At 48.6% G+C, this 19,475-nt stretch overlaps 3 protein-coding genes across 5 annotated transcripts in view; 1 reads left to right on the top strand and 2 right to left on the bottom strand.

Annotated features, from left to right (window-relative positions):
• LOC144146902 (uncharacterized) overlaps nucleotides 1–19,475 on the bottom strand; it is a 90,449-nt gene that overhangs the window by 53,712 nt on the left and 17,262 nt on the right. Inside the window, exon 1 of one of the 3 annotated variants that reach the window (XM_077678861.1) lies at nucleotides 17,797–17,842. The exons of the other annotated variants lie outside the window; for them this stretch is intronic. Within the exon in view, the coding sequence (XP_077534987.1) occupies nucleotides 17,797–17,827 (31 nt within the window). The 5' untranslated portion in view covers nucleotides 17,828–17,842. Of the gene's footprint in view, nucleotides 1–17,796; nucleotides 17,843–19,475 lie in introns of those variants that run through there. 3 annotated transcript variants of the gene reach the window in all.
• LOC144146900 (uncharacterized) lies at nucleotides 1,339–3,976 on the top strand. Its single transcript, XM_077678857.1, has 3 exons — nucleotides 1,339–1,675; nucleotides 1,765–2,037; nucleotides 2,200–3,976. Exons 1-3 carry the CDS (start codon nucleotides 1,447–1,449, stop codon nucleotides 3,243–3,245), a joined length of 1,548 nt encoding a protein of 515 aa, XP_077534983.1. The 5' UTR covers nucleotides 1,339–1,446; the 3' UTR covers nucleotides 3,246–3,976.
• On the bottom strand, nucleotides 3,991–6,420 carry LOC144146899 (uncharacterized). Its single transcript, XM_077678856.1, has 2 exons — nucleotides 6,013–6,420; nucleotides 3,991–5,625 (listed from the first exon to the last, which is right to left on the bottom strand). The coding sequence occupies exons 1-2, from the start codon at nucleotides 6,340–6,342 to the stop codon at nucleotides 4,153–4,155; spliced, it is 1,803 nt and encodes a 600-aa protein (XP_077534982.1). The 5' UTR covers nucleotides 6,343–6,420; the 3' UTR covers nucleotides 3,991–4,152.

Below are 19,475 nucleotides of genomic sequence, written 5' to 3'. Positions count from 1 at the left end.
GAGCTTGTTTTCAACAGAAGCCTCGCTAAGTGCGCACACGTTCCACAGGTGTGGCAAACCACAACTGATCCTATTACCCAGAAAATGCTTTTGCGGCCATTACCCCCCCAACACTTCCAACTCAACCCCCCCGTCCTTAGCGCATATTTCTGAATGTCCGAAGGGGCAAAAATAACGGCAACGGGCTCCGTGGATTGCGCAACCCCGCCACGGTTGGACAGGAAGGCAGAGCCGCAACAACGACCCACCTGCAACGGTACCGGAGTCCTTCAATTCGCGAAGGGCCGAGGCGGGCAGTGTATACGGCGTCCCCGCACGACAACGTCACGGGCCTGACAGCTGAATGCTACCGCGCGGTACGCCCAACGAGGGGAGCCGAATTAAAGACGGCATAGAGAGAGAGGAGGGACGCAAATAAAGCGAACCACGGAGAAAAAGGGGGGCGTGAAAGGGGGAACGCAGGCGTTCACCGCAGCGGCTCACGAGCCAGCACAGGCGCGCACTCCTGGATGAAGTGGCCGAGAAAAGGTGCGCAGGCTAAACAGAAAAGGTGCCAGAGTGACAGGCTACCGCACAAAAAGCCACTTGGCCGCCCTTGACAGACGGGGCGCCGCGTGTGGCGGAAGGAAGGCAGGCGTTTGCACGGGCCCTGAATCAACACTCGGGAAGGAGCGCCGCCGTTACGCGCTCACTGCCACGTTTCTGCCAAGTGGGCGATGTTTCGCGCCGGTGTACCGCACAACCGCGGGCGGTTCCCCAAAAGCGGAAGTGGCGGCGGACAGCGCACCGGGCTTTGCTCAATGCAGAGCACCGAGGTTCGGCTCACTCCAAAGGCTGCCACGTCACAACAGCAGTCACGGAAAGTTTAACGCAAACCTTGAGAGTTGCGCAATAAGGAACACAGAACGCTGACACGCCGGGGCAACTTATAGCACTCTCCCGATGACGTGCGGATGGCCGCCGCCGATAAATACGATAGCGCCAACGGCTAGTTCTTCCAAATGCAGCAGATTTATATATGCTATCTTCGCGGTTCCCCCAAAGCTTCGCACGAGTCAGCAGAACGAACAGCTTCGGATGCGGACAAAATACCACTTCGACCACGCCTGCGTGGACAATAGCGTATGTGGCCTCACTGCGCCCTGGTCGACAGGGCTCGGGCCCACAGAGCTGCACTTCAGCGGCTCAACAGTCGCTACTAAGACTGGCCAGAAATAAAACGGACCTCTCTCTCTCTGTCTCAGTCAGGAGGGACCGGGTTCAAGAGCACATTCAACATCGTAAGCAAAACGACGCACAGGGGCGTACGCTATTACTTGAGCAGGCAATGCTATACATAGCTTGCACTGACGTCAGGGAAAGGAACTCTGGGATATGCGTCCGCCATTACCGTGAACCGCTCGCTCTCACGCACTCGTTGCTAGCCTCGCAAGCGGTGTTGGCATCATGGTCATGTGCGCTATATTTGGTTGTTCCAACCGCAGTGACACCCGCGGGAGAAAAAAACCAACAAACGGCCACTTCTATTCAGTACCGAAGGTCGTGGAGAATCAGTGCGAGCGCACGAAAGCGTTGAGCACGAAGCGGCGTGGCTTATGGCTAGCGCGCATTAACCGCACCAACTTCGACACCGAGAACCGCAACCTGCGAGTCTGCGGCGCACACTTCATTACAGGTAAACAATTGTTTTCGACTTTAACAGCGTGATACCGGCGATATAATGAAAGGTTAACTTTGTAACGTTGCTCATTTTGCGTTCTTTAGGAAAGCCAGCTAAACTGTTCGACGAGACGAACCCTGACTGGGCCCCGTCGCTTCTGCTCGGCTACAGCGCCAAGAACACGGACCCCTCACGACACCGACGTCTCGAAAAACGACGCGCCGAAAAGCGCCAAGCGGACGCCGAAAAGCGGGAAGCCGAAGCCCAGACACGGCGTGCCGAGGCCGACGCCGTAGCGACAGGGATCCAGCCGTGTTCCGATCAGCCCATCTCGCCGCACGAGACTGGAGAAACCTACGCCGACGAGAGTGATACAGGCAAGTTAAAACTGCTTCGGCAAGTGAAGTTCGGGACCGTTCCCGACATAATGACGAATGAATGCCTTGCAAACGTGTTGTGCAAGTTCAACGTATCTGTGGATAGCCGAAATGATGGCGCCACTTTTAAATATCTGGCTTTTTTTTTTTTTTTTCGTACAGGTGTTGCAGTGCAGACAGAGATGACCATGGAGGACATTCAACTGCTGGAGCAACAGTGCACCTCACTGAATGAGCGCCTCTATGCCGCCCGTATCGAGAAGGAAGAGCTCGAATTCTCAGAAAATTCACTCAGGAGTTGTGAAAGAAAGGTCACGTTTTACACAGGGATGGCCAACTTTGCTGTTCTCTTAGCCGTCTTTAAATTTCTGGAGAGTGCTGTACCCCACAGCATCAACAACAGGCTGTCGAAATTCCAGGAATTCATCCTGTTTATGATGAAAATCAAAGTGAACCTTTTCAATGCCGACCTTGCGTTCCGCTTCAATATTTCTGAAGCAACGGTATCAAGGATTTTTGACAAGTGGCTGCACGTTGCATATTGTCGGCTTAAATCCCAGATAACCTGGCCAGGGCGTGAGGAACTGCAGCGTACCATGCCACAAGCTTTCTTTGATTCGTTTGGGACTAAAGTCGCCGTAATTATCGACTGCTTCGAAATAAAGATTGAAAGGCCGTCGTCTCTGCTTTCTAGAAGTGAAACATGGTCAACGTATAAAGGGAGCAACACTGCAAAGTTTCTTATTGCAATTGCACCACAGGGTGTAGTAACATACATTTCAGAAGGCTGGGGGGGCCGTGTCAGCGATAAGCACATCACAGAGCATTGTGGCTTATTGGACAACTTGGTTCCTGGTGATGTTGTCCTCGCAGATAGGGGGTTCAACATAGAGGACAGTGTTGGCTTTTATTGTGCACGCCTCCATCTCCCAGCGTACACAAAAGGGAAAAAGCAGCTGTCCCCTGAAGACGTGGAAAGAACAAGGAAGCTTGCGAATGTTAGGATCCATGTGGAGCGCGTTATTGGCCTGATCAGAAATAAGTTCGTGTTCTTGAAGTCTACTGTGCCTATTAACTATGTTGCTTGTCGCGAGGGGGATGAACTGACTGCGCTTGACAAGATTGTGACAGTGTGTTGTGCACTTGGCAACTTGTGTCCCCCAATAGTTGCAGCACTAAAGAACCGGAGTGAGGAAAATGAGGACTGACACAAAGTTCCATCTGCAGCTGCAGGTACCACTGGCCTGTTACCGTGGTTGCACACAATGTGCGATACTTGCTTTCAGTTTGTCGTAGCATGTGGACGCAGTTATGGCAGACAATGTACAGAAACTGCTGTTCAGACCGACATGAGCATGCAAGTTGTAGAGACATTGGAGCACTGCTGTGTAGTGGAAAACGAATGACTGTATGCATTACAAAAAGTAAAAGAGCAGCTTGAGGTGTCTGAAGTCGCATTAAAAGTTCAGAGGAAAACGTACGGCTGTACACTGGGTTGATAAACTTTGCTGTTTTATTTGCTGTGTTCAAGGCACTAGCAAGCACTGTTTCACACAACGCAAGTAATAAGCTCACTAGATCCCAAGAATTTATTTATGATGAAGCTCAAGTTAAACCTGAAAATGCTGACCTCTTGCTTCGCTTTAACATTTCAGAAAAGGGAAAAAACAACTTTCAGCAGATGAGGTGCAAGGCACAAGAAAGCTTGCAAGTGTAAGAATTCATGTAGAAAAAGTAATTGAACTCATTAGACATAAGCTCATTCTTCTGAATTCTCTCATTCTGGTTGATTATGTTGCATTCAGGGAAGATGATGTGGTCACACCAGTTGACAAAACTGTTTGTAGTGTACTGTCGCACTTGTGTCCTCCAACCGTTGCTGCACTCAAAGGTGTGTCTGAAGAGCAGGCAGCAGTCAGAGTAGAAGAGTCATTGTGAATTCTTTTCCATCATGTCTCAATAAAGCAATTTCACAATCTGCTGTTGCCGTTGGTCGTCATTTCTCGTCACAATCTGCTGTTGCCGTTGATCGTCATTTCTCGACGTGACACTGGACCAATTTCAAACACGGGCCAATGCTGTTGCAGCTTCAAGACGCTCTTCACGTGTACAACTTTACACAGAGGTGTCGTCACGGGCTGTTTGGTCTTTATGTCCTTTGCACTCGGGACAATACCACTGTGCAGTTTTTGGTGCCCGCTTCAGTGAAACGCAAGAAAAGTGAAACCATTTGTAGCGGCAGTATTGGTTGTCGCACGCAACCATCTTTCCAGTTTCTGGTCCTTGACAAAAGCAAAAAACATCCTTGGAAGAGTTTACCACTGGCCCAGCACTTTGCCTAGTGAAATATCTGCTGAACAGCTCGGGAAGGATTGCATGGATGAAAAAATCTCTCGCAGCAGCCAGAATGTCCTCACAAAAGTGCTCATCCTTCCATACTCTCTCGACATGCAACACATTAGGTGTCCACACAACAAAGTCACACCATTGCACATTGCATACCGCCATTTGCGTCTGCACCTGGTAGAAATAATCATGTTGCCGGCGTAAGTGTACTGTGCCATTGACAGTTTCTAGACAGGAACCCGCGCCAACCATCTCGGTTATATCCTTCACTTCCCTCATCGAGAATGGGCACTTCAGTTCGAGCACACCCTTTCCGCAGCAAGTGCAACAAACAAGACCATCTGGTGTCGCTCCAACAAAAGGGTGCTGCGTACTGATGTGCAGTCCCGACTTTGTGCACTTGAATGCGTCGTGCTTTCCAGCTTCGCTGGCTTCATATGCTCTAAAGGCATGGCGCTCATTTTCCAATCCCCATGTGATGGGAGGAGTTTTCAATGCTTGTTTCTCAGGATAGCACACTAACTTCAGCAGTGATACACTAGGGTTATCAATGCTTGTGTGGCACACCTTTTTCATTACAGAAGCAGTGACCCTACCAGCACGGTACGTAAACCAGCTCGGCGAGCTGCTTTGCTGTCTTGTCATGGCTTCAATAGCCTTTGCGCTACCTTCACTAACAGTTAGTGACGGCATGACATCATTGGCCTTCTCAACTAAAACATCCAAGTCATATGCCAACATTTCCTCCGCGTACAGTTTCCTCAAATGAGCATCATGCGTTGGTACAGGATTTTCGAAGTGTCCGTCATAGCCAGGTAACAGTGAAAAAATTGAAGGCACCACACCAGCTGCCTGAATTGAGCTGTAAAGCTGAGAAAGCTCGTCTGCAGAAGGGGGTGGGACAGGAGCTCGCTCCTTCACTGGTCCTGCTTCTGTTGAAGTGGCGATGCTGTCAAGCTTGTGCTTTTTGCTTCTGGATGACGTGAAGTCGATGTCCCTAAGTCGCTTAAACTGAACCTTCTCAACATAAGCGGGCAGCCACAAATTGTCCTTCTGCGTGCAACTCGTTGACTTCATGATTTTGACGCCTGTCTCGACTGCGAACAAGCAGGCTCCAACATGGGAGCAGGCTTCTCCGGCTCCGGCCATACAAGTGCAATGTGCAGCCACAACAGTACCATTCTTGTGGCACAGAATCCACACTTGCAGAGGTCGTTGCCCCAGTCTCTGCGAGTGGTTCACCTGCGAAGGCAACAAAAATACCGGTGTTACTGACATGTTGTTACACTTAGCATGGGCATATCATCGTGGACACGAAAAGCATACGCAGGCCTTTTTTGCAAGGGTTGGGGTGTACAGAACTTGTTTTAAACAGCTCACAAGTAATGCCACCCATAGTGTGCGAATTAAAAACGAGGACCCATAAAGCCCGTCGGTTACGTTTCCTTTTTTTTCCTCGCGCTGAGCGGGCAGCTGACGCACTCGCTCGCGTACAGCCAACCGAATGGTGCGTTTGAGCTGCGCCGCACACAAGGCTGTTAGCTCAGGACGGCGTACGGACGTTTTTTTCGCGAAATCGTAGAGAGATTAACAAAGCTTACAATCACGAAATGGATTCATAGTGCTCACCTCGCCAAGCACGATGACTTTGTCGTCCTGCAGTTGCTTCGCCGAAAGGTGCTTTACCCAGCCGCTGGTGAAATAGTTGTGCGATTCCAACGCTTTGTACGCTTTCATCTGTTCGAGCGTAACGAAGCTCGCAGAAAACACAAGATATGTCACTATGTCACCGTGTGTGACCTCGGGGAAGCCACTCAGATCGGCACATGTGTCCACTCCGGGCCGCAGCTCGTACGGGTCATTGCCATCACACAGCTTAACTTTTTCCTCGTAACGGAGACGCACACTCCCGATGAGCCCCGAGTAATATCCAGCGTTCATAGGTTCATGTCGTGCCATTGCATGCAGAAGTCACTGAGTAGCGTTAGAATGCCACCACGAATTCGGACGCAACACTTGCAAGACACACGCACCGAACGACAACCGATTCACAAACATGGCCGCCGGGCCAACGACCGGGCGGGCGTGACGTCATGTGCAAGCTATGTATTAGAGTTTTAGCACACCGTATGCTACGTGTTTTACGTGCTTTATGTGTTTACCGGAATCCTCCGCGCCAACGCGGGCGGACACGGCGAGGAGGACACCCCCCTACCGTAGCGAATTCGCGGGCATAGCGAGAGCCAACACGCGGAACTAATCCACCCTACCGGAACGAATGCGCAAGTGCCCAGTCGAGTCCCCGTCGACGTGCACGGTACGAACGGAGCATACGAAGTGCTATAACTTATCTTCCCCGCCGACTCCGAGACCGGCACTAACCCGCTCAGGTGATCTACGTCGCAAAGCAAGAAATCAAGCGCCCGTCCTATAACGCCTGTGTCATCTTGTCTCCGTCCATTTTTAGCGCTCAAACCATGTCGCAAAAACAATACCGCTTTTGCCTTGACGCTGCAACACTATCGACAATGTGACCTTACCTACTGGCGAATAATAGTTGTTCGATGGAACAGCGACCGCTAGCACGGGTCGGCAAAAGATCTGCCGAGTCATGAAATTGAGGTGATGAACGCCAGCATGTATAAAGCCTGCTCCCCCGATTCAATAAAACCATTTGGCTGCTAGTTGGCGCAAGTGCTCGACTCCTCTCCGTTCCGTCCCGCCTGTTGCGCTGCCCATTTCCTACAAAGATATGTGCCAATAACTCTTCTAAATTGAGTTCGCTTGACCGAGCCGTTCGTTAGAAAGGCGGCATATGGAACCGGCCGCGAGATGGAACGCAAGGAGGGAGCCGCTGATCCGCGAGGCACGACTCCCGTCCAAACAAGGGCAAAGGAAGGCCGCAGTCTCTCCCACAGCTGGCGAGCGGGTGGACGGAAAAAGGGGCGACCGGCACCACCGCGGCGTGCTCTCGATTCGAGGAAGACGGCCGGACCAAGCCTTCCTCGCCGAGCGGTCAGCCGCCGCCGCCGCCCATCCGCGGTGGGCAAACCAGTTCCCCTGCACTGGGGGCCGCCGGGCAGCAACAGTGCGACGGCGAGTGGCCCAGAGGGGGAGCACAGAAACGAACGGGCCCTATCAGCTGAACAAGCGGGCGTCGGCCGCCGAGGACTGCATTAGGCCCACACGGCGGCGGCCATTAAAGGGCCCACATTCCGCCACCCTTCCTCCTCCGAGACGGGCCGCAACTTCGCGAGGGACATTGCACGAAGCCGGTGGCGAAGGTGAAGGACGGGGGAGCGGCCACGTGGTGCAGCGGCCACACGCCGCCGGAAGAAGACGTGCCGGGCTCCTCCTGGACAGACAAACAGGCATCTGCGCCCAGAGGGGAAGCGCCGGCCGGGCTATCTGCGCTAGACGAGGCGGCGGGCCCACGCAGAACACGAAACTAGCCTGTCCGGTCAGCGGGGCTCGCCGCGCTAACCAGTATCCAACGTCCGCTCTGACGTCTTCGAGTGCGTCACTGCACACACAGCAGCAGCCCGCTGCTGAGATTGCAGTAGTCTGAGAATGTTTGCGGTCAACGTTCTTTAATCGGCCACCCCTCGACCTTACAGGGGACGGCTCAGGCGGCGCTGCCTTTGACGAGTCTCCAGAAGGCAAGCAGTCGTGATTACGAGATATGGCCTCGTTAAATAGGGAGTTTTAGCAGTCCGTCCGTTCCGTCGTTTACGTATTTACCGTGTTTACCGGGACCCGACTGCGCCTGCGCGCGCGGGAAGGGCAAGGAGGCGCGCCCCACCGGGACGAATGCGCGGGCATGGCGAGGGCCGGCCCGCGTAACCAATCTCCCCTACCGCGACGAATGCGCAAGTGCCCAGACGGGTCCCGGTCAACACGGTAACCACGTACAAGTAACATACGGAGTGCTGAAACTCATTCTAATATCTGAGTGGCCCGCGAGAGGAGATTAAATGCTTACGCAGCGCGTTTCCTGGCATCTCCTTGATGATATTAAAATGCGGTACCGCGGCGCGTTGCGATAGGATTTCAAACCTTCACTTATCCTGCCATGCGGTAACTCCACAATCATCGCTAAAGTAACTTGCAGACAAAAGAAATGACAATGGAGAATAAACAGGCCACGTCCAGCTTCGTTGATTCAACTTCAAATCGGGGCTTCATATGCCGAAGCAGCACTTGGGCAACGCGCACCATAACAGAAGGCTAAGCATTCATTTACACTCCCAGAGGACACTGAACGTGCTCCAAGATCTCCAGACAATTGTTTTGCGCTATTCTTCGCTGCCGTAACAGCACACGAGAAAAAAAAAACAAACCAATTTACAACAATGGTTCCATCGTCTGAACATGACAACAGCTACTTAAAGGGAAGCTGAAACGCTTTCCAAAAAATTTGAGTTAGATTAATAGTTATAGTTTCTTGCGCGCTGATTCCGAATATCATATTGAAATTTATGGTACATGAGTCCAAGTGGCATTTATCTTGCAAAAAGCGCGGCCCCGTTTGAAAGACGCGCGCTTTTCGTGTTTTGACGCCCCTGATTGGTTGCGCCCGTCATGACGTCAAAGGAGGACACCCTTCGACAGCGCGGGTTGTCGGAAGCATTGCGAACGATCGCACGGTTACCTTTGCGGAAATTTAGCTTGCAGTTTAATTTTCGCACATGACTGGAAGTTTGTTTTATATATTTCCCGTGCTGTTGGTTCAATTATCTTGGAGCTTAAATTTGCTTTACACAACAGAGAACCCCAATGCAGTGACTGTGACGTCGACTAGTGGGTTCCATCAAAATATTTTTGAATTAGGCAACCAGCATAGGGGGATTCTATACCTTATGTTAATACTAGGTACTGCCTTAACTGTTTCTTATTATACACAAAACCATTTATGCCGAAGATTTAATGGGCGTTTTATAAACAATCTACCAGCGAAAAGCACGTACGTGCACTGCGCGAAAAAATAGCGTTCATGCGCTGTAAACGTATATGCGAGACACATCTTGCCGGTACACGCATAAACCAACAAGGGGACCCTGCTTCCGCATTTCCTTGGTTCGTTGTCGCCCACCCCAGCCCCGTTACTCATCCCCGTACACAGACTCACACGCGAGCGCCATTTCGGCAGCGGCGCTACGGCGCCTCCGCGATTGCTAGCTGCACTTCGATGAGTGGCGTCTTACTGTTTTACATGCATTTATTCTGAAAACATTGCAGCATACTAGTGCCTGCTCAGCATTATTGGCTGTAGTAGGGCTTGATTTTCGCTTGTGCGTTGCGCATTCTGCTACAATATTACGGCCTCCTCGTTATAATTAACAGACCAGTATGACAAGGCAGTTACGTTGTAGTTACGTTACTTTAGGTAACAATCACCAAACGTTTGTGATAATGAATCGTTGGCCTGTTTCAGAATTTCTAGATTTAAGCATTTACCGCCCTAGTCGGACAGAGGCCGTATATTTACTCATCGCTCCTAATTTTTTTAGTATTATCATTATATATATCACCGACTATCACTGGAGCACACTTGAGGTTCAGTGACAACAAGTGATTGCCAGGGCATGCAGCCACACGGAATCTTGGGCAAAAAATTGGGCCCCCGCAGTCAACACAAATTATGGCACGGTGGTGGTTCGGAGTGGTGTTTTTTTTTTTAATTCCAGACAAACATCACCTTATCGTGATATGTATACTTGCAAAATAAGTAATCTGGTTGTCTTGGTTTTTTTACTTTGTAGGAATACTGTTTACCTCTTAGCCGGGAGAGAACTTCTATCAGGATTGTCCCCTTGTTTTAGTTTCGCCAAGAAATTGTTTTTTTGAACACTGTCCTGAGCCCATAGGGAAAGAAAACCGACGCGTTTAACGAAACAAGTATTTCCTGAACAAATGTGACTTGGTTTCTGGAATGGAACGAAGCAACTCCGGCCAAAGTACAGCAGTATTCCCCATCCTTCCTAAATCTAGAATCTAATGTGAATATTCACGTCCGTCGCATCAAAAAAAAAAAAAAAAAACGCATTGGAGCGGTTTACAAAGTATTTAACGTAGTGTAGTATATTCTCTGTCATCGAGCACAGCCACCTCGGCTGTCGCTTCCGTATGTTATCAAGCATCACGGCGTGGCATTATTCTGCTTAGGAATACGGCATGATAACGTATGCCTCGTTTGGCGTTCGTGCATACTTTTTGAACACGAAAATTGTACAAATGAGTGCTATCAACCCCAACAACGACAAGTATCATTCACAAGGAAACACGGCGAAAAGAGTATGGCCGAGGCGGCCGATCCGGCCGGAAGTCCAGTTATGACGTTGTCAGCCGGTTTTCGCCCGCGCTCTTCGGTCTTCCGGCATCGCGCGGCGAGGTGGGGGCGGGGCATCGGGCCATTTTTGTTTGCTCATTGCGCCGCTTCTATTGCATGTATTGCGAAAATATTTCGTACACGGGAACTATTCAATGTGTACTTGCTGCTAGTCAACTTTTCTTTTAATTCTAAAACCACTTCACCTTCCCTTTAACATTACTGCTCTGGGGCCTTGCAATCAGGCAGGCTGACTAAGCGGAGCAAGCCACTCGACGTGAAATTACTGCCAACTGAAGTCGATGGACTGATTGCGGGGTTTAACGCGCCGAAGCTACACTTGAGCTATGAGGCGCGCCGAAGTGGAGGGCTCCAAATTAATTTCGACCAGCTGGGAATCTTTATAATGCGTGCCCAAATCTGGACACACGAGCGTTTTTCTTTTCGCCTCCATGAAAAAAGCAGCCGCCGCGGCCGGGAATCGAACCCGCGTCCTGGGGCTCATCAGCACGACGCGTTAGCCACTGATCCACCGCAGCGGGTCCAGGCAACTGAGGTCGCCCATTCAAAAAAAGAAAAGCTTCCGCTTCTCGACCCGCCACGGGAGTTCGTCAAGGGCGCTGAGATATTCATGAGCGCAGCATGACTTGATACTGACCGCACGCGAAGCTAGCCCGCGGGAGAGATGGGAAGACATTTCTCAACATCATGTGCCCCGCCAAACTCCGTGTATGCAGTAGATAGCGCCGAACACGCGCCTCGACCTCCAGTGAAAGCGCCCAAACGGAGAGGCCTTGCACGGCAATCTCATCGCCTTCTTATCTCCGGATTCCGGAAACGCGGAGGCCCCCAGGCAAGACAATGCGCTCCGCGTCCGGGACTCGAGACGCGGACTAATCGCAGCGCAGATTGCGGGACTAAACGTCGCAATGACGCAATCACCTCGCGCAAGACGTCGGCGTAAGTAAAACCTTCGCATAAGAACATCCGAGCCGCGGGTTGCCCGGACTTCGACAAGAGGCGATAATTACAATGGTTCAAATAAGATGCAACACCGGAAAAAAAAAAAAAAAAAGTTCAAGGTTGCCAGCCACAGCTCCCACAGTAACACTTCAAGTTCCGTTTCCAACGGCCAATAGGACGGCGTGAACATAAGGATACACACAGGAACGAAAGGCTCAAAACTTAGGTTACACCGGTAAAAAATAACTGCAAAGCTAAATGCCTGTTCACCGTGATCTCGCTCAAGCCGTCCATACGCAACTAAATGCAGCTGATACAAGGGTAGAAAAGTAAGCCCGGTGTTCACGAAGTGAAAACAACGCAGAGAACAAACATACTTCGCTCTGCGTCACCAAAACGTGGCCTCCACCACGTGGCCGCTGAATATTAATGTCGGTGGGATGACAGAAACCACCAAAGCCGTGTACTTCTCTCTCTGCACACTTTCACTCCCGTTTCAAATGTTTGCCAAATGTGATACGCGATACCGGTTATAAATTAAAAATGCCGTCAACGGTGAGAAGCGCCAAGACGGCAAGCTGGACACAAGAGCGCCGCCTTGTAGTTGGAGAAGCGGCTAACGTGACTGCCACATGCCGCAACGAAAACACAGTTTGCGCCAAGGCCTTCGGCGTCAAAAGTACATCTACCGTGCTCAGAACCGACAAAATAGAGCCGGGGAAGGGGACGCGCTTAGCAACAGCCATGTGGGAGGTAATCCAGGGGGGGGGGGGGGGGGGAGTGGTTTGCTGGCAGAAACATTCGTCCCAATAGTTTTCTTGCAGGCGACATTGCTGACCCCCCCCCTTACGACCACAGAAACTTCATTCCCAGCACCAGACAGTTACTGCCTTACAAACAGATCACTGGATAATATGCGAGAAAACATGCACAATGAAAAAAAAAAAAAGTGAAACAGAAGGCATTACATGCAGCATAAAAGCTCAATTCGGAAGGCCGGGTTAAAACAAAACACCGCAAAGACATCGCCACAAAACGGGTACCGTGCAGGCAACAAATGATACGAGGCGAGGCCACACAAGAAAGCGCGCCTGATGCAAATGCAGCTGGCGCGTGTGAGAACGTGCGCACCTCACGCCATCTGTGATGCCGTGGAGAAACCAGCGCAGAAGAAATAACGGAGGCGCGAAAAGGAGCAGCGCGACCGCACGAAACGCGCAGCCACTCCTCTCCTTCAATATCGCCCTCTCCCCACAAACGAGTTGCAAGGAATAACCGACGGCGGCAGCAGCGGCAAGAGATAGACGAAAGAGCGGCAAATCCGGCCACCAACCTGGTCGCGGAATGGCAACTTGGAGCAGCCAAACCTATGTTTTTGCATGAATACTAGTAGATGTAAACTTGCGAAATGTACATATGCCTATACTTTCGGGATCACTTGTTTCCCAAGTGTCTCTGGCGAGACCCAATCACAATAAAATGGTGCTGAACTCCATGCATGCAAACATGGCCTTCTAATTCGTCATAGTTGTGTTACCATTCTTACAAAAGCCGGCAAGTAAAAGTCACGCACCGCGCAGTTTTGTTCCACCATGCATACTGTCTTAAAATGTTCCGGTTCTTTAACCAAGCAGTCGCAACGCGTCTCATTCCCTATGCCCTTTCATTGCACTTGCATGTACAGCTATCAACGGGGAGTATGCATATTTTCATACCTTCGTTTACTTTGTTGAGAAATCCCCAACAAGCATCTGCTATGAAGTGAACTGAGCAGAGCAACTTTCTCCAAATGGAACCTGCTTCAGCTCTAGATACTGGGCAGTAGGCAACTGACCTTCAAACATTACCTGCCACTTTTGGTTCTCGATTTCCTTTGCATGAATGCAAATTTAGTTGATAATTGCTTCCTTACATATGCTGCGAGGAGAAATACGAGTGGTTTAATTAAACTTTATAGCCTTTGGTAACCCACTTAGCTCTGTTGAAGTCACAAAAGACTTTTAGCAAAAATACAAAAAAAAACATTGAAAATCTAAAATTTCGGACTACACGACGTCAGCATAAACACAATAAACAAACTAAAAAATAATTACTCGGGTAGAGAGGACACTAAAAACATAGTTATTGTGTTAACTGCACGCTGGTATTAAAGTGGTAGTTATCATTGTGTTAACTGCACGCTGGTATTAAAGTGGTGCGATAGAACTGAACTAAAGGACCTGGTACAATCGCAGTCACATTTCGTGGCAATGGCTTTAATTGGAGACTGCCAATCACACAAGGAAGTCTCTGCAGTGCCACGAAACCCTGCAAGAAAGTGGCAGGTCAGCTAGCCACAGCCTCATCTGTCCCAGATTAGGTGCTGGAAGTTCTCAATAAAATTGTGCTGTCATAGGACAAAGCAGTCTTCTTAATCACTTGCATTTTGTCTGCACAGCCCAACCCTTCAATGGACACGCAAGCGTGTCTGGCATGATGGCATTCAGCCAAAGCACGTGTCTACTTTCCAAACGAATTAATCACCTTCCAACAGTAGTGCTCCCATCTTCAATCCACAGCACCCACCAGCGACTCCTTCCTAGCCGGTAGCGTTTAAAAAATAATTCATTGTGGCACACAGATAAAATTTAAGAGATTTTCACAGCCAACAACAACAACAACAACAACAAAAAAAACTAGAAGAAACAGGTCCTAGAAGGACCAAACAATGAACTTCGCCCAAAAGGCCCACTTGCAGTTTAATCTACGCTGGATAACTTTCTCCCAGAGAAGTCAACCGTCATTTCTTGTGTACAAAAAAAAAAAAAAGTTATTGTTTCCTCAAAACAAAGGTTCTTTGCATTGACAGCTAAACTTCCAAATAGAGGGAACAAGGAGAGGTCCGCATTTGAGGTTTCAAGAATACTTGGTTCTCAGAGGGATGCAATGTGCAGAAAAACTTGTGGGAGGTGGGCATGCATAAAATGTGAGCAGAAACGAAACAAATTCAGGACAAAATGTTTCTTTTTTCAAAAATAAATTTTAATAGCAAGCTCAAATTTTTTAAAATGTGAATCTCAGCAATTTGTGCCTTCCAATTACACTGGCCATACCGTATGACAGTGACAATTTTAAATCTGGAATAGGGTAAAGGAATGGTAGCCGTCCCGTTGAATGAATTCCCCAAGGTGATGTCGGAGTAACAAGATCCACCGTTGCTGCGCAGACTGTATGAAGAAGATGCTGAAATTATGCTTGTGCAGCTCGACAGCTACACAATGAAGCATAGAAGAAAAAAACTGATTTATAACAATTTCTGGTGACTGGTATTTGCCTCGAAAGCAGGAGACATTGAAAGGGACGTGGGAAAAAATTGCAGCTGTAATAAATGTTAACGCCCCTCGCATTTTCTCCTATTTGGTGCCACAGTTGCACCACAACCATAGCTGCTCAAAAGCAGCTCTGAACTCACAAAATCATGCCTGCATATGCAGTGAATGCCAGCTAGATGGTTTACGACTCCTTCACCATTAAACCCACATTAATTTTTGGCACTGCATTTCATAGCATACTTTCGTAAACGTCATGAATAAAAAAAACGTAAAGCCCCTGTTTCCTGCTTCCTCCAGGAAAAAAGCAAGTGGCTTTCGAGGAAGGCAATGCAAACAGAAGTCTATTGAGGGAGCCATTTCCTAGTTACAGGGGTGAGACAGCCCAAACAGATTTCGGAGCAGTTTTTGGAGCAGCGAAATGTCGATTTTGGAGCTGAAGAATCTTGAGTTGGAGCAGTTAATGACATTTATTACGTCATCTCATAAGCTTAAAAAATCATTCTCAGCAATTTCGGGTGTCAAGTACACTTTTCAATCAATTTTAAATACAGAGAACACTGAAACAGCCTCACGTGAAAGTGTTTTTTAAGAGTATCACAAAGTACTAATGGCACTACCTTTTTACTAACTGGTGATATTGTGTTTCGAGACCTGCCGTTAACATAATCAAATTTAAGGGCTCTGCAATTATGGCGTGTTTTTTACCCTTTGAATACTCAAACTAATATTCTTGTAATCCCAGGCTGCATTGTACGCATGAGTGTAGTCACAGCAACAGTTGAAACAACTCAGCGTTTTGTAACACCGCAACGGGCCAAAAAGTTCACTTCATAATCCCAGATTATAGATGCGCGCACCGCGTTTCGCCCTCAAATACAAACCACGCCAAAGACGTGGGCATCGCATTTCAATGAATTTCTTTCGAGCTGCACAGCTTCTTGTAATCTGGCACCAATCTCAAACCTTATCCCCACGTTAACATCACTATTCAGAGCCACAACAGATAGAATGAATAGACTGGAACCCAGCTGATAGCATAAAATAAAAAGGGGAAAATATCGGCGATGCGCACTGAGCGCCTGAAGTAGGCAGCAGCAGCAGCCGGATCAGGTGGCGGTCATATGTTTGTTGCCACAGTGATGCCCAATCAGGAAGTACGTTTCAGCGAAAAGCCAATCGCGTTTTAGAAGCTATCGTTTGCTTCGTTTCAGTCTATTTGTGCTGTTTCTGCGATTGCGATTGACCGACAATAAAAGCAGTGATTGGGATGTGGGAGTCTTTATTTCCCGTGGAAACTGACATGAGCATCAAAATCCGTGCCTTTCAAAGTGTTTTGGAGCAGCTTGGCGCAGGAAAACGGCATTGTATCAAAAATGCGCAAAATGCACAGCTGTCTCCGGCATTGTATCAAAAATGCACAAAATGCACACCTGTCTCACCCCTGTAGTTAAGATAAAGTTAGTATTGCTCCACTTTCTGCATGAAAACTCTTTCAAAAGGAACATTCAGAATGGCTTCTTCATAACTATGTCAAGGTACTGTTTGCACCACTCAAAAAGCCATCTTGTCAAGTCCTGGAATACATGAAGCCCATTTGTAGCCTGTTGTACATTTAGTGTGTATCATACAAATTTATTACAAAGCTAAACATCAGGCCATACTGACGTTGATTAACTCCCTGTCAAGCATTGGCACACAGCAAATATTAATTACGAAGTAAACAGGAAAACCAATGCTTGCAAGAAAAAGAGAGCAGTCAATTTCCCGACAGCCTTTCATACTTGGAGTACAAGAACTCACTAAAACTGGCTCATTCGAAATGGCAGGTGCTCAGAAAAGGAGCACCAAAGGCAAATTACCTCACTTTGACAAACGCAAGACCTTTTTCAAACCATTTGTCATTTGTATAAGCAAAACTGACGCGTCATTTCACACACAGAAATTAAAATTTCATTCCTGGTACTACCAAGTGCTCTTTTGTTTTCTTTAACGAGCAATGTGCAAACACAGCTTACAGGTAATTTTAAAACCTTCTTGCCCCAGCAAGCCTGGAAGCAGAAAGTATTGACAAGCTCTCCCTATCAACTATCACAATATTGCAGGCCCCAAAAAAGGAAATAATTATGGATGTGTTCAGTCTTCTCTCCACTCCATGTGTTTCATTGACTCAGCTGAGAGGAGGATACCGCAATGCTTCTTACATGTAAAGATCGCTTCCAAGGAACTCCTACACTGGAGGCTCGAGTGGGGGAGGCCTTCTACTGAACCATCAGCTGCCAGCTTTTTGTCTCAATAAATGCATTAGAGACGTCATCAGCCTCCACAGGGCATCTCTGCCATCCTCAGCACCAGACTGGATGGACTGCAGTGCATGAGGAAGGTGCTTTACACAGCACACAGCTACCTGCTGCCCTCTGTTCGTTGGGACGCTATAACAGAACGTGTTCACAGTTTACGCAGCAAGAACGGACTAATGCAGGGGGCATTGCAAGTCCCACTGTTGCACACTACAGCCAGCTTTGTATTGGCTGGATATGCACTGTCTCAAACAAATGAAGCTCAAATGCAGTTACGCACCTGAACCCCAACTTTACTTTGAGACACTTGATTCAGCCAATTTCTCAGCTTCGTGAGAAACCCCAGTTTCCTTGGAATGTTCAGATTCCCAACCTCACATTTGAAGGTTTACTGTGATCTTGACAGTACATCAACTGAGAGGCCCAGCTGACCGTGTGCCAAGCTGCCGCTCAGAAAATAATACGAAGCGTAGTACACTGCTGGAAAGTGAACCGCAGCCTTCTACAAGTTTACCTGAGGGATACTTCCAACGGGGGACAGACATCGGCCCCACAAGTGTTTTTTAAACAAACGTCGGCGAAGCGTGCTTCCCGCATGCTCAGATGCTTCCAATCGGGTGACTGACAGATTTTTAAAGCGGCAGGAAGTTGCGAGTCATGGGCCGAATGCCTTGCCACATTTTACCCCCAAAAGAGGTAGTGTAAAAAAGAACACCTAAAAAAGAAAAGAAAAAAGAACAGCTTGGTTAGGGGAAAAAAGATTACACTACTGTCAGCAACAAAAACCCAAACACTACCTCCACACAGCAAATAGTTATGAAGGTTACAAAACAGTGCACACATTTCAAATTTTATCTCTTTGTGCAAAGGAAAGAAACTTGTACTGAAGGGATCTTTTCAAATGCCAAGAAACAACATGCTGCTTAAAACATAAGGATTTTATCCCATCCCACACTGCTCAAGGAATGGCTAACAACACGCAGAATAAAGGGAAAGAAAATTGGGTACATATGTGTTGGAATAAGAAGCGAACCAGGGCCTCCAGAACGCACGTCAAGCACACATTCCCAACTCCATGAATGTAGACTACTAAAGGCGCACCTAGTGCATGTGTTATGAACTTCGATACAGAAAACAGTCAGTTCCATACACAAACTGGCCTTGCCAGGCATAACAGCAAACAGCATGTTAAAGCTGCATGTGAACATAAAAAAACACCCCCTCAGGTGGATCAGCCAGCAATGGTGGCAGCTGCCGCCAGACGCTTGCTGCCGTTTCACCAAATTCCATTTGGTTGCAATGTCAACATAGCCAGCCACAATTCTCATACTCGCGGGCCATTCACCGATGGCAATGACAACAGCCTTCAGAAGCTCAAGGCCAATTCACCGATTCCCATGTAGCCTCGACGTCAACATGGCCAACCAAACTTCTCGCATATCCAAACGACCTAAACTTAAGAGGTGTAGCATGTACCTTCAGAATGGCCAACGCTCAACGCCACCACACAATGCAAAGGATCCCACACACTGGCAGCAACCCAGTTTGTTAGGCACACTCTGCAGTCTGCTGCCAAGAGTCGCCAGCGAGCCAGATTGTTCTGCGTGCCAGCCCACGTCGTACCGCCATGAAGCCCAAACCTCCTACACTGTCTGTGGCTGCAACCTTGGCACACGTGCAATGAGGATGTCCACATTGCAAAATGTCATTCGTAAGCTACAGCCTGTCGCACATTTTGTGCGTGCTGCTGAGTGGGTTCTTGGTAAAGGATCCGATGAATAAGATTCAATGACGCAACTGGCAGTACACCTCAATGTGCTTTGCATAATGCAAAGTGATGCTCGCTGCAATTGACCCCAACCAGTCATCACCCACCCAACCAAGGCAGCTAGAACACAAGGACTGAACATCCGCTCTCTACCTGTCAGTAGACGAAGACACCTTGGCCACAACAGAAGACATCAGCAGTTGGTCCTCCCTATGGACAATACTGAACGCAATGTGTGACAAATGCACTTGAACTCTCAGAGTGGGGCCGCGTAATGGAATACCTCCTGAAGTGCTGAAAGCCAGGGAGCCAAGGTTGTGCTGAGACATTGCATCCATGAATATGTGGCAGCTATCAATGGCTACGTTGGTTGATTGCTTTGGTCTAGTATGTGGCATGAAGAAGACGGCAGATGGGATTGCATC

The sequence above is a fragment of the Haemaphysalis longicornis genome, unplaced genomic scaffold (genome assembly GCF_048455015.1).
Source record: "Haemaphysalis longicornis isolate Haplotype H1 unplaced genomic scaffold, Haemaphysalis longicornis Haplotype H1 scaffold_7, whole genome shotgun sequence".
NCBI classification, from domain to species: Eukaryota; Metazoa; Arthropoda; class Arachnida; order Ixodida; family Ixodidae; genus Haemaphysalis; species Haemaphysalis longicornis.
The sequence above is the reverse complement of the archived record's forward strand: the minus strand, read 5'-3'. Positions and strand labels throughout refer to the sequence as shown.